At 31.8% G+C, this 20,376-nt stretch overlaps 1 protein-coding gene across 1 annotated transcript; it reads left to right on the top strand.

The window, feature by feature from the left end:
* The first annotated feature begins 18,081 nt into the window (after positions 1–18,081).
* LOC124369599 (gustatory and pheromone receptor 32a-like) lies at positions 18,082–18,990 on the top strand. The gene has a single exon (XM_046827649.1). The coding sequence runs from the start codon at positions 18,082–18,084 to the stop codon at positions 18,988–18,990; it is 909 nt and encodes a 302-aa protein (XP_046683605.1).
* The last annotated feature ends 1,386 nt before the right edge of the window (positions 18,991–20,376 follow it).

Raw genomic sequence — 20,376 nt, 5'->3', positions numbered from 1 at the left:
TTATTTATTGGTATTACAAAAAGGTACAAAAATGGTATAAAAATATGATGTAACTTTAACATAAAAATATTAATGTCGGGTGCAAGTGTCCACCTGTTCCCCGGTTTATACATAGTACTTTATTAATAAACTATTGTGGTACAAAATTATTTATTGGTATTACAAAAAGGTACAAAAATGGTACAAAAATATGACATAACTTTAACATAAAAAATTAATGTCGGGGAACAGGGGAACACACGTCTCGACCTGGGCGTGGGAAAGGCTTTCTGCCAAGCTGCCGAAGACCTAACGTAGTTACGAAATTGTCTTAACAGTAATACTCTCACAGTATATGTTGATAAAGATCACGAGGAACTATACATTTAGGAATAGTCATAGATTAAAAGCTTAGGTAGATCCTCACTTTAAATAAACTAATTAACATCTCAGCAAACTTGTATATGGGCAGTTGTACGCAGTTGTCAGGTGCCGTTAGTGATACATGTCAGGAGTGTATATTTTCCAAGAAAGCGGAGTCTGTGTTGGATTATGGCGTCTTAGCGTGAATTTGTGCCCCTACTGCTGTGTTGGAGCCACTCCCGGTGAAGTAGAGGTCAACTATCAAAGTTTACAGATAAAGAACTCGTTTTCTTTTTTATGAGTATCTTGTTTCTAATGTAAGACTAATATTTATAAAAACTCTTTTAAACATATGAACAATTATTAAGTAAGCATAGTTTCAAATTTAAATCGCAACTACTGAACAAGATGGTGGTAACATCGCGTACTACAAACAAAGGGTTGACCTCAATTCCTTTGATGTATTTTCTTAATTCCAACACAATATGAAATACGTCATAGTATTTTATTTCTTACATATGTCTTGATTAAAGGACCTTGCTTTAATGTCGTTTTTTATAAAAAGACACATCTCCAAACGACACAATTCTGCTGATAATGTTGTACATCCTCAAGTGTCAAGCCTATTCACTTCGTGATAAGAACTTTTACATTCCCTATAGTTAATTTTGAATTCTTTCTCATTCCAGATAACGAATTTAAACATTTACCACGTTCTGCGATTATCGTCTTTAACAAGTATACAACTATTCACAATAGTATATTACAATAATAAATTGTTCGCACAGAAATAGTTTAATTTTGAACTGTTGAGGTTATTGCTGATGCTTTGCTGACTACATAGCGCAGTGTTGTCTAAACCTAAGCATGGAAAATGATATATACATTAATTGAAAGAAGACTATATAATCGATGAACGATCGGGAATTTTGACAGTCAGAGCACTCAAAGACAGTGGCATTGGAGGCGAGGAGAAAGAATTTTCTTGGAAAAGGAAGATGACTTATTTCATTACTATATTACGGAATAACTATAAAATGCTTGTCTGACTGTCAGGAATTACATGAAACGCCAAAATTTAAGTCTTACTCGAGCAATGATTTGTGTTTCGTATTAAAATAATTTTGGTTGTAAAACGTACATATAGAAATGTTAAGTAAGTTATAGTTTTACTGCCTTACACTATTTCTGCACGTAACGTGGATGTGGTTGGAAGGTTGGTTCAATGACAATGTTGAGTTCAGGTCCTGTTTTTTGTGCTGTTGTGACACACTCTGTATATCAGGCTATGTAGTGTTTAACGTCTGCAATGGAGTATTGAATACAAATGAAAATCTGATGACTCTTATCTCGGTCGATATAATTAATCTTTTTTAACGTAATATGGGTTTTTCTTAGTATTGTAACGGACAGGAAATATAGCCGGTAGTTTTACTATTTAAAATAACTTTTGGAACTCATGGGGTTACAATAAAAATACAAACCATAATATTTAGAAAGTTAGTTGCTCACGAATATGTTTAGTTATTTACAGTTGTTGCGTAAGTAAATATAGAAATTTTAGACTAAATAAGATGGTTACTATTATTAATTCGAAGTAGAATAACCTATACGTTTTTTGGCAGAGAAATGTCATATATTTGGGTGAACTGTAGTGGATATATACTACTAAGTATATATCACACTGAACATGAGGAGGAAAGGCATTGCTTGATATACTTAAATCTTTTTTCCTATTCCTATGATATGTCAGTGTCAGTAATAATTTATGTACTGCGTGTACAATGAACATTATTAACTTGCATGGCAACACTAATACAAAATAGGATATAAAAATAAACTCAGATCTTCTAATATTATTTTTTTCACTTTTGTACGGACCTCATAAAATATAACGTATTATATAAATGCAATTATTGTTTACAATTACATGAAAGCAACTCTTCACGCAAAATATTTAACGCTTTTTTTAAACAAAATAAAAGTCATACTTTCTTCACAAAATAATACAACTATGTATGTCACAGTTAAAATTATTTCATCAACTGTGCGATTTTAATATATTAATTTTTACTATACATGAAGTAGGAAAACTTAAGTACCAAGCATGTGGTATTATTTTTACCTAATTAGAGACTGAAATAAAAATCCTTGAAATAATACCTTCGATACTGTGAGAATCAGAAAAATTAGCGAACAACTTATTTCCGAAGCACATAATTTATTTATAAATTAAATAAAATAGAGGTGTAAATCCTATCGTCAGGATTAATGATTTAAAAAGGATAATTTTTATGAGGATCTTGACCGCCTTCACAAGATCCGTACCGAGGAAACTCCTTTTTTCTCAGTTTCTAACATTTTTTATATTAGGTATTCAATAAGCCTTTTATTGAGGCAAGATAAGATTCTTCAATTGCTGCAATTCTTTCACCTTCAAAACACTGTCGTTTATCTGGAGAGAAGAAAAGTTATAATTTTGTACGATTTTCCGTGACTCTAAAATTACCTTAATATAGGGGATACCAGAAATGATCATGAATCATGAAAATTATAGTCTATGCAAAGCGTTATGTAGAAAAAATGCCCTTTTTATTTAGAACATATTGCCGATAGATTTAAGTATATAATTTACGGTATGTTACTCTTCCAAGAAGTTGATCTGCATTAAAGTTAATGTATAGAAACACACATTCTTATTGTTAGATTGCAGTGGAACTCCGACAACCTAAGTAGTCCAAGGATTATTAAAAAATTTACACTTTTACAGGAAGTGGATATAAAGAATTTGTTTGTATGTGGTTTATTTGTAGGTTTTACCACCATTAGAAACATTAATACGTTTAAGTACATGCTTATGTTTACCTACTCAGAAAATTAGTCTCATTATAACCAATAGCTCCAGTCCATCGATATTTCTTATACCACTCTCCTTTAGTCTAATGTGTTTATGGGAATTCTCATATTTATTTAAAACTAACTGTGTATCCAACCTTCGAAAAAGGATATTAATATTCAGTAAGTGAGGTTATTTTAGTGTGTTTAAAATGTGACGTTTTTATTATATATTTTTCCTGAAAATAGGAGCAAAAATAACCAGTTCCATTCTTGGGCATGGAGATGTAAAGTGTACATTTGATTCTCTTTGTAAAATATGAAATTATAAACTGATTAAACTAAATAACAAGACAAGTCAATCATGTTAACTGTAACGACAATTATCTAAAAAAGTTTCTTGTAGAATAAGTCGCTTTAGAACACTATACTTAGTATAGTTGCCCAAATCTGAAGTGCTGTAAATTACATCAAAATTAAAAGTAATACATTAGAATCACATAATAAGCAAAATAGGTAGATGGATGAATCCATGAATCCTGTAGATTTATTATTTACGAAAACAATTTCAATAATTCTTTACGTCAAAACGTGGTGGTTGATGTATTCATTTCATATGAAAGCTATGTGAATATCACTCGAGAATGTTTTTTTTAATATGGGACGTTTATTTTTGTCAAATTACTCTCGGATCATTGTAAGATATGAAATTCATTTATTTGTCATTTATATACAAGTTTTTTAAAATATTATGTAGTTTCAAGAAAGAATGACACGGTCAAATTTAGGTGGATTTTGAGATTAGCTTCAGTACATCATCCTCTCAGTGGAACATCACAAATCTTATGTGACGCTGTCATAATCTTACGTGCAAGTATATGTGCAGGACTAACAATAACTTCCCTAGTTTTAATGTTGTTGCTGTGGACTGTAACGCTTTATCGCTCGTTTATACGTAGTTCTCTGTGTTTCCAACAGGTGGTTTAACAATTTAAATTTAAATGCTATTTCGTAACTAAAATGACACTGTTTATTCATCACATCTTCACACTAATATTTAATAGTCATCAAATGTGTTACAGCTTCGTTGGTGTTATCAAAAATAAAAAAACTCACATTTAATATCCCTTGACCACCTGATAAAATATCCAAAAAATCTAATTAAAAAAAGATGTGTTATTTAAATTGACATATAAAAAGATTTAAAATAATAATACACTGATACGGACAGAAAACACTAGTCTATGTAAGTGAGGAGAGAGGTTTAAATATGCAGTTCTCGGTGGGACCGTGTCGTGTAATGTCACTTTATAAAGCCACTTGCGCCTCACACCACCGGGAGGACCGATGTAGCTAGGTGTCGAAAGGGATTCACTTCTCTAACTTTATCGTTCCTAATCCCTGCGTTACATACATAATATTGAGATTAATTCTGTTCATGGGATCACTTACACCTCAGCTGTGACCCCTTTTAGTATTTATATTTTTTCTATCATATTTTTGTCTTGAATAACAAAGAGTTGACAGGTCATACTATATAGAGATGGCGCATTTAATGTTCACGGTTTACTTTTAAAAATTACTTGTTTTTATTCTTGTATAAAAATTTTGTTTTTTCAATTAGCAAAATAAATACTAGAAGCTAATTTATTCCACTGCAAAGGCCCTAAGAGCGTTTCTGGCTACATTAGTGGGAAATAATAATGAGCACTAACTTTCTTTTAAAAATAATAGTAGTTTTAAAACATATTTGGAGGGTTGTAAATTGTGTGTGGTTTGATGATGACGTAGAGCTATTTAGAGCTTGTATGTTTAATTACCTTGTTTCCATTTGCTGTGTTTCCTTTTATTTCTCCGCTTGTAGTAAACACAGTTGGCTGATTTGTTTTCCTTATATGGATAAAGATTAAAAGCATCAATGCAAATATTTTATTTAAAAACCATGAAATACTTGCAATATAAATTAGCCAATTTCTCAAACCGATTACATTTTATGGAAGTGGTCAGATAATGATTTAATTAGGTAACTTGTGGTGAGATATTGTTAATTTTACAAAGTTTATGCCAAAAGTTACGGTAAAAAGTATCTCAAATTGATAATATTAATTAGCTCTAGAACGAGAAAATGTATGACCTTGAAACTTGGCAGGGGTTTCACTCATTTTCTATGTGTGCATTTAAACAGATAAAAAAATATACATATAAAGAAATAAATGTTAAAACTGCTTTCTTACATAAGTTTATTTTGGTCACTTGAAGATCGTCACGTATGGAGCTTATATAAAACTGAAGATATAGCGAAACGATTCAAACATTGCATTTTTAAATGTTTGTAAAAAGATATCACTGACAAGACTGTAGTACCCTTCTTGATCATGAAGTTTACCTTCTGAAGGTTTATGCGATTTAGTGTTATTCCTATTAATTTAGTTTTGCCTACTAAATGAATATGTTGCTTTAATATCAAGAAATGGATTGCTTGAATTTAATAATATAAATTATCATGTAGTTTTATTTTTATTTGCGTTTTTTTTTTAAATTTATCACACAAGTTTTTATTTAGAGTATTGCCATTTCAATTATTACGTACAATGTTTTCTTATACTGCTTTGAAAACAAGAAATTTTAAAAAATCCAATAGATTACCTGGGCTAAAACTGGGTCAAATTTAGGAATGAAACTTGTTCATTGTCGAGTAAACACAAACTAGTATTATACACATTACCACCTCCTACTGAGATAGTGAAATATCGATCTGCGGACTCTGTTGTGGAGCTGGAGAACACAGTCACTACCCTGTGGAGATTATCCAAACTTTAAATACACGTGAGACTCCACCTCACAATCTTCAGTTGAAATTTGATTCCTCGGAAACTACCGCAAAGCAATGCTAACGACTGCAGGTTAAAGCTTTACATAGAAACTTTATTGGTACAGTTTTTCTACCCAGAATTCCCTTGATTACATGGACCTATCACTTTCAGTCCAAAGGGTTTAAAATATATTTCACAATTAAATTTACGAAGAATAAAGCCTGTCCGTGTAAGGGAGGGATTTAAGGAAACAAAATTTACCGTAACAAACGTGATTCGTACGTTATCTTTCCCGTACCGAACCACGGTTACGTATAGCTAATATAAGTGTGTTATGATTATCATGCAAATAATTTATTCGAACACAATTCGAATTGCGCTTAAGGAGAATTAAGGACGTTTAGATATCTATCCTAATATACCGGCATAAGCCATGTTATATATAGAATTATAATACTATGTAAAACACAAGTTTACTAAGTATAATATACTTTATTTACTGATAGGTAACTGAATGTTAATAAAATAACAATTGATGAAACGAATAGTGAGAGTACATGATTTTATGTTCCATTTTCTTGATGTTTTGTAAATATTCAATCTTTTAGTATGGTAGATGTTTGCGTAGTTTATAAAAATAACGTATCACTTCTGAAGGAAAAAGGATTTTCCCGGATATTTTTCATCGTTCAGTGAAACAAAAACTTCACTTGTATTGTGAGGATCGAAGTGAGAGTATATCATTTCATTACAATGTTGAACTTATATGCCATAAGTGGTCTGAGTATTGCGATTAATAATTTTTTATTCAGGTAACTTTCTCAAAATTAGTATTAATATTATTTTACACACATGGATTTTACATGAAAATTATCGCGCAACTGTGTTACATATGAAACATGTTTAAAGTATAATAAATGTAATTCTTAATAAATTGTTGTCTATATTGAATTGATAAACATTTATTTACTCACCCCTTAGTTACATTAATTAAGTACTTACTAAAATTATAAATATCGAAATGAACACAATTTTAATAGTGATGGTTTACGCATATTATTGTAGTTACTATACTATATTTGTATACAATTACTATAATTGTGTAATATACGTGATGTTTGAAACACGCATTGCATTAGTGAACTATTGATATTTAAATACTTGAGTTTCTTGAATAAAAATAACCCTTATACCCACCTCAACAACTTTATAAAAGTAAAGTCACAATATCTAACTGTTTACTTACATAAATACTTTCAAAATATCCTTTTTGATCAGAGTTCTCTACATGTAAAATTAAAAATTTAATATTTTATACTTTTTTAAAAAGCTTTAATATTCACTCAGATACATTTTTTAAAATACCCTAATATCCACTAGTATTTTTAACAATTAAATAAGAAAGAACTAAAAAATACCTTTTATTAGATCCTTTAATGTAGTTGATGATGATACAAGACTTTGTCTAAAGTAAAATCCAAACCTAGGAATGGCACACAGGAATAAAGAAACTGTGTTTACAGATAACACGATACGTATACCTTTCTTGTCATAAGGAATACCTACGCAAGACAAAAAGACCACTAAATGTGAGAATTAAAAACATAAAGACAATTCGAAAAAGGAACAGTGGAAGAATCTCAAATTGCTCAAAATTGCTGGTCCAAAAACCATGACATGAAATGAGATGAAGCCAACATAATACACCGCGCGGAGAACTTTTACAAACGCAAACCTATTGAGGCTTCATACATAAAATTAGCACACCAACCGCTATGTCAACCTTCGGTTGAGGTTAGGCCACTTTGTGTACCAATATTAAAAAAGAACTAACTAGGAAACATAAAAAGATTGTTGTATCAAACAAACATCTACCAACAAAATTCGCACACACACCATGACACTATGGCCTAGCACCAAAAAATTAGGGCCGCACGGAAGCGGGTTGCCTTTAACCATTCCCTCTCCTGACCATTGCCTTCCTGTCCAATTGTTTCATATGGCACAACGCGGTGCCGATGAAATAACCGACATATACATTCTTGTTAGTATCCTGTAGCCTGTGCTAGTGTGATGTGTGATTGTGATCCTCGTACTATTAATTTTTGCTCGGGACTTGCATCTTGTGCAGTGATAACGCCTGTACATGACTCCAAGCAGCTTCTGGTTATGTTTGAACCCTTTTCTTTCCCTTCTTTTTGTTCTTTATTTGTATGTATTAATACCTTTCCCACCTGATGAAGAGGATAAATTCCATGCCTCGAAACGTTGTGTTATACATTTTATCACCTATAACGATGCCAAATGTCCGAAATCCCATTATACTTTCAAACCTTCTAACGTCACTAACAAACTTTAAACGAAAAATAGAAAATGGATGCTAGCGATGTTGCCAGTTGCGTGTTCACAAATACCACTTGTATGTTTGGTTTTGGTTGGTATTTGTCAGATATAATGGTAACTATATGAACGTCACATCACCTGGTTATTAAGGACTAAATAGGGCCTTCTGGAAATCATGTACGTCCAGCTGTGCGTTTTCTCTTTATAAATAGATACTAGAGAAATTATAAACTTGGTAAATGAGTCCTCTTGCTCCAAGGAATAACCCTATTATTATTGAGATCCAAAGGTCAAAAGGTCTATCGCAATGACAAAGCTACATGTACTAGCCTCAAGCTCTGCGGTGTGGTCGTGATGATATTTTTGGTAGGAATCTTCGGAGACCTTGTACCCTGGCATCCGATGTGAGGCCTTGTTTGTCACAGTAAAAACCAATAGTCACACTCGTATGCTTATGTATGGAGTATGCATCCCTCCAAATTCAACCTCGGAAGCTTAAGAATATTTTGTGCAGACATTGGGAGAGGTTATAGCCAGTAACCCTCCATTCAACTGTATCCTGTTCGTTGGTGATTTCGATCTCCCTAAGCTCAACTGGGTCTCCCCTGACAGTTCTCGAGCCTCCGCGTCCGAGATTGCTTTACTCGATGGGGCTGCTCTCATTGATGTTGATCAAATTAGAGGCGTCCTTAATGAGAGAGAGGTTCAATTGTACTTGGTTTTTGGTTTTATTTCTAGCTGTCTTTACCGATTTAGATCAACTTCTGCCCAGTGACGGTTGCCACCCACCCCTATAAATAACCGACAAAATTAACTCCAAAGGTTCATTTCCAGAGCACGTAAAGTTTAAACTCAATCTGAACAGATGCAATCTTGATGGTGTAATGAGATACCTTCATGATTGGTTGATATTATTCGACCCAATGGCAAAAGATGTTAAATCTTTATTTTCGGCCTTCTGTGATTAGCTTAGGGAGTGTTTACGCTCTCATTCATCATTTCCAAAATGGTCCAGTGGAGATCTGAAGATGTTATTGATACTAAAAATATCCCTTCACGCTCAATATAAGATGTCTCTTAGAGACGCGTTCTGTAGGGTGCGTGAGCGGCGAAAAATTGTTTTAACATATTAAAAATGCTTTGAAACATCACGAAATGATTATATTACTCTTCTAAGTTTCATATGGGCATCAAAATTCATGCCTCAATTTATTATCTTAGGAAACATAAAATTACTATGAAAAGGTATAGCAACGTTTCAAAACCAGAATAAGTATTTATTACGGTGGTATCCGAAGACTAAGAATGGAAAAGTTAAATTTTACAAATTTATGATTTAAACTAAATTTTTTATGATTTTATGAGTATTTTGTGCGAAATTGTATGGTTTTTTTAATTATTCAAAACTTCAACAAGCTAAACTGCTGTATATCGTTTTTAACAATATACATCTGTTTCCATGGACAATCAACATAACAAGACTAGTTCAACTTACCTTTTAAACAAAACAAAACATTTTTTTTCAGAAAAATTTAGATTGGGCTTGTTAACCGCAGCTTAATCTAACAGCCAACCTACAGATCGATCGTTAATGGCTGATTGCTTATTTAAGTAATTAATTTTTACACAATAAACCATAACTTTATTATCAAAAACTCGTCAATTTTAAATCTCATACAGTACATTCAGAGAATAATAGTAATCTTTAAGTGTTAAGAGTAATACTTTGTTTTTTTTTTAAGTAATTCTTATACAGGCCCATGTTAAATTTATGTACAATTTTTTAAAAAATTTGTTATTCTACATATTAGAAAATTTAATATAACATAACCCATTTAAGAAAACACATGCTATATCTATATATATTTTAATCTACATCACACAATTTATTTTTTACGAAAAATAATTTAATAGCTTTAATGTAGAATAAACCTTTTCCTTCCTCCTGGATTTTTGTCCTAATTTTTCTGGCAATTCTGACTGCTCTGGTAATGTTTTTACAGCTTTTTCCTCGGGTATTCATTCACAAAATGTTGAAACTGCGAAGCGTCCTTTAAATCATAACTGTAGACCTAGCAGTTTCTAAATGGCCAATTTACACGAGAACTCAAAATTGAAACTTATACACACAGATTATACACAGATACATATACACCTAATCTAAAAGTTTCAAGTCCCACAAATATGTTTTAGAGATTTTTGTACAAACCACCTTATTTCAAAATCTTATTTGTGTTTTGTGTTCCTTATTGCAGCACTTCGTAACCATTTTATCGTAAGACAATTTGGTTTTGTGTTCATTTTCCTGGTTGTTATATAAAGTTTTATTGTAACCGCACAAAGTGACAGGTGGAAGGGGGGAATTATAGCATGTGCTATGGGTTTTCGTTGATTTCATCTCATTGCGGTAACAAATTTATTCCTTCTATATCTAGGTTTTGTTTTGCTTTTGTGAGATGCTTTACTAGGCATTTTCACTGCTCACTGTTCACACGAACTATAAAGCAACAGCACTGTGAAACACAGCATACATCATAGTAAACTATGAAACCATCTCTGTTTTAAAGAATAATCTCTCAAGAAAGTAGAAGCAACGAAATAAGCAGTGATTAAAATACCAAAACATATCACAAACATAATTTTTCTAAAGTAAAATACGTAAAACCTTGTTCAAAACAACATTTAAAAAAATGTTAAACTACGCAAAAGTTTCTCTGAGTTTACAACCATGCTATGAGCATTAGAAAAATAACTTTGATATTTTAAATACAGCTTCTCTCTCATTAGCGAAATTAACAATCAATTCATTTAAATCAGATGATATTATAAATTTTCCAGGTTTAAAAATAAACTGACAATGCTTGAGGTAATATTTGATAAATAAATTTTTAAATAAATAAATATGTATATATATATATATATATATATATATATATATATATATATAATATTTGTCTCAATATAAAACACACCACACAAACAAACACACACACACACACATATGTATATATACATTGTGTGCGTGTGTATGTCACTGAATTCCTCCTAAACAGGTGGACCGATGTTAATGAATTGTGTGTCTTCAGGTGGACTCAAGAATATTTTAGATTTTCAAATTTAAGCAGTTACATATTAAACTTAGAAGATAAAACATAAAAATATTCAAAGCGCCTCCACATTATAAACTGCAGTTCACAACCCAGATACGTATATTAAATTGCCAAACACCATTTTAAAGCGGTAAGTTTTTATGTATATTTGTCTTTCAAACAAATGTATGGTTAAACACAAAGCTTGATTGTTAGACCATTTTAAAATAAAGTTCATGTACTTGTATAATACATCTTTTCATAATTTTGCTTTGGTTCGTAGGACATCTCAGCCTACAAAAAAATTATAATCGTCCAAAATTCATTTTATAAATATCAGAAGGGATGACCATCATGAAATAATTTTCATTATTTTTAAACGTTACTTGAATTTTGTGTGTTTGTAAAATTTACTTGATCTTTTGTCATACCTTAAACATTAGAACTGTCACAACGTAAGGCTTTATTTTTGTAAAAATTACTCAAAACTGTATCTAGCCTATAAATCCTAATCGTAAATATGAAAGTGCCTTTGTTTGTTTGTTTGAAATTACCTGACCGTTTGCGCTGAAATTTGAAATTGACAATTTACTGTTTCTGGGATAAATATGGGCTTATTCTTATTTCGAAAATACCTTCGGGCTACGCCCCACTGGTCCTTAAAGTAGGAACAGAATCCCATCTTTGTTTCTAAACTTGTGACGAATTAATTAAAAGAGCATATCTAATATAATCAACTGTTCTGTGTAACCTGGTTTATTATTTTCAATTTGTTCCAATTACTAGTGAGTACAAATATTTGAATGCCGTTTTAGATTTCAGCGATTAAATAAGTACTGATCTATCTTAAAAAATGCCCCTAAACAGAAGATTGTCAGAATTTCTCAACGAAGAGTCACATAGAAGCAGTCGGTCAGAACTATGCTATATGAAATTTCGCTGGACTGTGAGCTTGAACTAAAATAATAATTCCAGCTCTAAATGTTCAACAATATTAACAATGTTTTTCAGTTTAAAGAAACAAACGCGAAGTGTAATTCTAACTTTACTTTAACTGTAAAATTTTATCAATATTAAGCATTAATACTAAGAGAAAGTGTTACTATCTAACAAATTCAATTATAATGGTCACAATATCAACTTTTTGACGCATTTTTTGGATCTTGGAAACAATTCAAGCTCCAAATTGGCGTCAAAAGTATAATTCACTCGGACCAGCAGTGGTCATACACATGCAGCTATATACTAGAACGGGTAAACTCTAACAGTGCAGATATAAGAGACAATGTAGTCTAACCTTTACTTTACAAACCTAAATTATTTGTCTTTGTCAAGGTTTCTCAGAGCTGTGTATGTATATATATATATATATATATATATATATATATATATATATATATATATATATATAAATATTCTTGATTAGAAAAAGGGCAATTCAGCGTTGTATCAAAAAGTCATAACATTAAAATAAATTACAATGACCTTAAATATACACTTTTTAACATATTTTCTTGATCGTGGAAAGAAGGCAAACTCAAAATTAACGTGGAAAATATAATTGACTCGAACCAGAAGTAATCATACATGTGCCAGACATACGAAATTGTTTGCGAAACCACGTGCAGCTGCTAATTACTTTCTAAATATTAGTCAATTGAGATATAATTTTTTCATATCATTCAAACTTGGCCTAAGAAATGTTTTAAAGACGTAATATAGCTATGGTGGAAAGGTTTTTGGTTACTTAAACGCTGCTTCAGGCACATATTGGAACCAATCACCGAATTGATAAATGTTTCATTGTTATTTGGAAGATTCCCATCGCTTCTGAATAAAACAAAAATCATTCCAATTCCAAAAAGGACGATCTTCGTATTGCAAGCAACTATCGTTCTAATTCAATTCTGCCCGTGTTCAGCAAAAGTTTTCAAAATATTTTATATGAAAAACTTGATAGCTTTCTGGAAAACAAGCTAGTTCTGAATTAAGAGCAATTTGGATTCAGGCAAAAAAAACAGATCCACAATCGATGCCATGAATAACCTTTTCAATTATGCTGTCGATGGATTAGAGAGGCGAGAACACGTGCTTAGCACATTTCCTGACCTATCGAAAGCATTGATAATCGCTAAACTACATACTAGAGAGTCATGCAGACTAGATTTAAAAATCTTGACCTTACCTTCCCTCTATATTTTAGACACTTTTATTTTCTTCAGGTCAAAGTGCGATCATATAAGAGGAAGTGAAATTCACTCCTATGAAACCAGAGGAAGGGAGGACTACCGAACTGGGAGACACAGGACGGTAGTCCATAAACGTTTGCCCTCACAGGTAGGAGTTCATCTGGTCAACAGGCTACCAAATTCAATTAAAAGTGTCCCAATGCTCAAGGCATTTAAAGCTAGTCTCAAAAAAATATTGATCGCAGAAGCCTTTTACAACACAGACGAGTTTATGACACACGACTGGGAGAACGCGCTACAAACACACTGACCACCGGATGAGAGTGGAATAATTCAAATGAATGAGAGAGAGTGAATGAAAACATTGTAAGTTTGAATGGGACCTCGATGTAAGATTGAATGGAAAATTTTTGTTAAAAAAAAAAAACAAAAATCAAGTGACGGTTGCATACATTTAATTGTAAATGTCAATTGCAATAAAATATTTATTATTATTATTATTATTATTTTACTGTGTGCATCATGAGACACTGTTGCACCAGCTAGAGAGATGTGGCGTTCGGGACTTCCACAGTTATGGCTTGCCTCTTATCTAAAGGAGCGAGATCAGACAGTGAAGATTTTGAAAGTAGTTTCAAACAAAATTAAAGTACCTCATGGCTTCCCTCAGGGATCCATCCTTGGGCTTTTTTCCTAATTTATGGCAGTAGATTGAATTCCGTGATCAAGTATGGAAAACTTGTACAATATGCTGACGACACGACTCCGTGTTTTAAAAGCAAAAAATTGCAAATAACTGGAAGTCACAACGTTCATTGAACTCAATTCATGAATTCAATACTAAATAAATATTTATTTCCAATATTAGCATTCGTGTTTAAAATAAATGCAAAACTTAGGATGTCACTGACCAAAAACAAGTAAGTAACTGGTCAGTGTAGCAGATAAACAATACACAAATAAACAGTTTACAGCTTGCTCAAACATAAAAAAACTAAATCCTAAACAGACTGCTTTCCGCAACGCTTGCATAAGACTATAAACAAACCTACAACCAAAATTAATACGTATAGAAGACTTTTATCCAATACAGAGTGATTACTAGAAACTAATTAGACAATGTAAAGAATAAAAAACTGTCTTGAAAAAAATGAAATATATAATCTTATGTACTAAAATCATAAATAATTTTCCAATAAATGTATAAACCAATATATTGAAATAATTAAAAAATTTAATTAAAGAATTTAATTAATGCATTACATAAAATTACATACAAATATCAGAAAAATCGCATACGTACACTTAAATGCATACGATAGAACATCCACACTCTAAAACATATATTCACACTTACACGCTACTATGATTATGATAGTTTTACAGAATCAGGTTAAAAATTATGTAAATAATGTAAGAAGTGATCGCATAAAACTTAAATTAATACACTCGTTGAAAAAGCAATATCAGGTTTTGTAAATAGCCATAATTTTAGTAAGGAGTAGAATTGTTTTAAGTTACTACTCGAATTGATTTTATCAATCATTGACTTGGAAACAAACCAGTCCAAATGGAATCTGTACATATCTGCCTTAGACAGAATGCGCTTTCATAACGGCCAGCTGTGTTTGTGGATGATGTCCTTTTAGAGGAAACATACTCCACGACGTTTATAGAATTGCGATTGACCTGGGATGACCACGTCGACAATATGTATCCTAGAATTTCAGTAGGCATATACGCCTTGCCCCACCTAGCAAATTTATGTTCCCTTAAAGTTCTAAAAATGGCCTACTAATGCCTAATTCACCCACACTTTGCGTATGGAGTGAGTCTTTGGGGAGGCTGTGCTAAAAACACATTTGAGCAAGTCTTAAGACTCCAAAAGAAGGTTGTCAAAATAATTGGAAAGTTAAATTACAGAGAGTCTTGCAGGGAATCTTTTAGGGAGCTTGAATTTCAGACATTGACATGTCTCTAAATATTCGACGTGATCATGTATTATAGATCAAAATGCACTTTGGTCCGTGGTGATGACATTCACCGACATGAGACAAGAGACAGAAACAACTATCGGGCAAAACATTACAGGTTGACGCTTACGCAGCATCTGCCACAACAAATTTGTGTCAGATTGATCAATAGGCTCCAGAAAAGTATAAAGAACTCTAAATATAAATCCAATTTAAAACTAGTTTAAAACGCCTATTGATGTCTGGTGCGTTCTACTCTGTCGATGAGTTCATGATGAGCCGACTTCACACCTTCAGTACATCTGTAAAGAAGGCCGACTTGGAGTTTTGATAGTTGCATGTTGATACAAAAATACTAACAATTTTACAGCCTATCAACTTTGCAGGTAAATTTTGCGAATCTCCCATTTGCAATGATAGATGCTCTCTCAAAACACAAATCAACCTGGGTTTGTTTATTATTACCATAATTCCAAAAATATACATAATATAAGGATTATAATCAAACAATAATTGTAATCGTTACTCCAAGGAAATGTTGGTGATAATTAGCACTAATATGGTTAGGTATAATAAATACAGATAGTAAAGTGTATGTCATAACGAACTCTATTGAACAAAAGAATCGATGTTTTCTAGTATTTATTTTCAGGAATATATTTTTCACTTTATACCGTACGGATAACAACTAATTTATATTTCTATTAGTAATGAAGTTTTTAAAAATATTCATAGTAAAAGTAAAATTAACATATAGGTAAAATTAATAATTTCATAACTGATTTTGCGGGATATTTGTTAAATTTAAAAATATAAGAATATTGTCTGTTTTTAAGGGGACTCATGTTGATAGTATAATAATTGTATATACGTATGAAGAGCTAATTTTATGATTATTTTAGACCAAAACAATACCTAACTACCTTTAAAACACACTCATCTAAACCAATTCTAAGCCTTTAAATGTTATTCAATCTCGTATATATTTCATTGGGTTATTTATTTAATACAATATTCTTGTATTAAAATAACTGAAGATTGTTTAGAGATTAAATATGAATTATCTTTCGTTGAGTTTCAGAATTATTCTTAAACTAAGACTCTAAAAGTTGATAAAGAAAGCCTTTGATTAACTAATACGTCAAGTAAATATTGTATTGTAAAAACCTTGATTTCGTCTATGTTATAGTGCGATCCCATGGCACCTAATGTGGCCTGTATTGTATTAAGAGGTTCGATCTCGTGGTAAAAAATATTAAATATACCTATGTATATTTTCCTAAAAATTATTTTAATTATTAATATTACAATTAATATTTAAATTAAAACAATATAGTTAAAATATGTAAATTCAGATTTTTAACTGTAATTATTTTACAAATCATACGAATCTTATCTAGAAAATTAATTGTTCACAATTTTACTGTAGTTACACAAATTGAATCATGGTCGGTTGAATATGAATCTTGACCTTGACCTTCTGTAGATGTAAATATTACTCGGTACGATATTGATTTTAATACATATTATGTAAAGTGCTCTTTAAATGTTTAAACATTGCATCGACGAATACAATAATGTCCCTACGTATTGATCATATAGTTCATTATTTCAACTCATCCACACTTTTTTAGTATCTTGGGTACAATTATTTAGGAAATCATAGTATGACTCAATGTTGGGCCTGGAGAGAGTTTAGCATATAATGTTACTATGAGTCCTAGAATGTACTGTTACATAATGTTTTTTTAGGGAATCGTACAAAATATCTATGAAATTTATACATATTTTCTTTGTATGCATTAATGTAAATCCCGCTAAGTTGCACTGAGTAGCTTCGGGAGAAATAATTACTATTATCGAAAACATATCAAATAAACATATACAATTGGATAAAATAAAATAAATATTAAAATAAATCTATAAAAATTTCATAATTCAACATATAAAATACATGCTGAAACTAATTTATTGATACAACTAGGTAGCAATCACAGGTATTTTAAAACATTTTAGTTCAATGTATTACATACTTAGACATAGTAACAGAACTAAAGTGACAACTGTTGTTTTCACAAAAAGAGTTTTAGTATTTTGTTACTTGATGATGATAGTTCCACTTAAATACATGTCTCAATCAGATAGACAGAAGACTTACATTTTCTCCAGCGTTGTAAAGATGGAGCATGATTTTGCCTATACTACAAATAGAACAAAACTAACTTGAAACCTAGTACGGCAAAATGGTTGTCATCTCGAAAAAAGTGTTATTATTTTCTCAAATAATAATGGGGTGCCCACTCACATACAAGACAGAATCACCCAAAGGCAGAGACTCACATTTTCTCCAGTTTTATACTGGTGGGGATTGACTGTGGTTGTACTGCAAATAGGTATCATGAGTTTTCACCTGTATGTGAGGTCGTTGCGAGGTTTCATATCTCTTTTAAATACCAAAACAACTCACTTTTCTTTGACCATACTCATTATCACTGCAATGTTGACGGAAATAGTCATGTTCTACAGCTGTGCCAGGAAGTACTCAAAGTTTCTTGACGTTTGCAACACTCTGGAGAGATTTGACCGCAGTCTGCAACTGGCGCCACCTGCATGTGGCATGAAAGTGAAGTTCACTACAATAATAACGGCTACTCCTGTAATGTCTCACGTAATTCAAGTGTACCTGACACTTAAGTTTTTAAAAGATCATGAAATGACCATGCGACGTATTATGACACTTGTTTTTTATGTGGTCATACACTGCAGACAAATCTGTATGTTGGCCCAATTCTATGAAGTCACTAAATCTATTGCTAAGAGATTCAGACTGGTTAACGCTAAGATCAGACAAGAGTTGATCATCCAGTGTTATAGACAATCAGTGCGACGCCGGAACCCGCGATACATCAATTACAGACAAGACGGTACCTCCAGTACTAAGATGAAGTCATATATGAGCGCCTACCAAATGCTGCGTGATGCTGTAGACCAGGCAAATGTGTTCTACGATGACCTTCTAATGAGTTCAGTATTCTGCAAGTTTGTCGATCTCTCCGTAAAAATCTTCACAATATACTGTAATCTCGTATCTGAAAGACAAATAAGGCACACAATAATCAGAATACTGTCTCAAATCTGTTACCTGCACCTGGTCGTCTCCTTGAGCTCTGACGTCACTCAAGCGGCAGACGAGACAGCACCAATAATCTGCAAGCTGATCAACCAGGATTTGGATGCAGGGCTGAGGAAGCAACTGGAAACGTTCTTGATGCAGCTAGCAGTTCAAAACGTGGTATTTTCTGCAAGAGGATTTTTCCAAATCAGCAGACGAATGTTAACTACGTTGGCAGCAACAGTGACAACCAATGCAGTTATCCTAATTCAATTTCAGTCCCAATTTGCGTAAAGTGATTAACAATTTATTTTATTTATTTTCTACTGAGAATTCCCTTGATACATTCACCTATCACTTTCACCCAACGATTTAAGATGTATTTCGCAAACACAATAACAAAGAGCGGGAGAAAGGGAGGGATTTAAGGAATGCCTGTTTGTCCCACGGCCAATTCTATGTTGCCTGATCTGACAGTCATGTAGACTGAGGGGACGCTTTATTAAATTCTGTATTTTATGTCCAGCAGATCACACCTCAAATTACCCCGCCAGTCTAAGTAAAAGAAATATTTTATTTCCTTAAACCAAACAACATTTACCGTCACTCACCCAACGTGTGCGTTATATTTCCCGTTCCGAAGCACGGTTACATTCAGCTAATACAAGTAGTTTATGACTAGAATGCAAATAATATATGACAAATCAAACGAGGCGATTAATGAGTATTAAGGATATTTAGATGTCTATCGTAATATATTGGCATAAGTAACGTTATAGATGGACTTATAATACTTAGTAAAACACAGATTTACTAAGTATATAGGGTATAGGGTATAGGGTATAGTATACCATATTCATCGATAGGTAACTGCATTTTATTAAAATAACAATTGTTGAAACGAATGCTGTGAGTACATAATTTGATGTTCAATTTTCCTGATGTTTTGTTATTATTTAAACTATTATCATAGTAAATGTTTTAGTACTGTATCATAATATTGTTTGGCTTGTGTTGTTGGGGTCTGAACAAGATATATTAATATATTATAATGTTGAACTTATAAGTGTTTTGAGTATTATGTGTAATAATCTATTATTCAAGTAACTCTCTCAACTTTAGTTAATGGGAGTATAATATATAATGTGTTACACATGCATTGTTACATGTCAATTATCGTGCAACTGTGTTACATATTATACATGTTTAAAGTATGCAGAAATTTAATTCTTAATAAATGCATGTCCATATTGAACTGTTAAACATTTATTGTACTCATCCCTTAATAAGTAGTTACCAATATGATAAATATATAAATGAACACAACTTTAATAGAGATGTTATACACATATTGTAATTACCTATACCCCAAGCACGATCACTAAAATTGTGTTATAATATATGTGATGTTGGAAACGTTCATTGCATTAGTGCCTTATTAATATTTAAGTACATTTTTGAGTTACAAGAATGGTCTAAGAAGAATTTACATATGATTTTAAGTTGGGCATTCTAATGTTGTTGTTATAAATGTTTAACAAAAGTTAAAGTTTATAATAAATATAACCAACTATATCTTTCTTGAGGGTTCCTTCAATAAAAATGACCCTTTATATAAATTTCAACAATTATAAATGTAAACTCACAATATTTTATTATTTAGTTACATAAATACTAAAG

Source organism: Homalodisca vitripennis, chromosome X (assembly GCF_021130785.1).
Source record: "Homalodisca vitripennis isolate AUS2020 chromosome X, UT_GWSS_2.1, whole genome shotgun sequence".
Classification (NCBI taxonomy): Eukaryota; Metazoa; Arthropoda; class Insecta; order Hemiptera; family Cicadellidae; genus Homalodisca; species Homalodisca vitripennis.
This window is presented reverse-complemented; position numbering and strand designations above follow the sequence as displayed.

What these genes read in the sequence shown, in the direction of transcription:
- LOC124369599 (XM_046827649.1), top strand. Translation starts at nt 18,082, where the DNA reads ATGTTGACGGAAATAGTCATGTTCTACAGCTGTGCCAGGAAGTACTCA.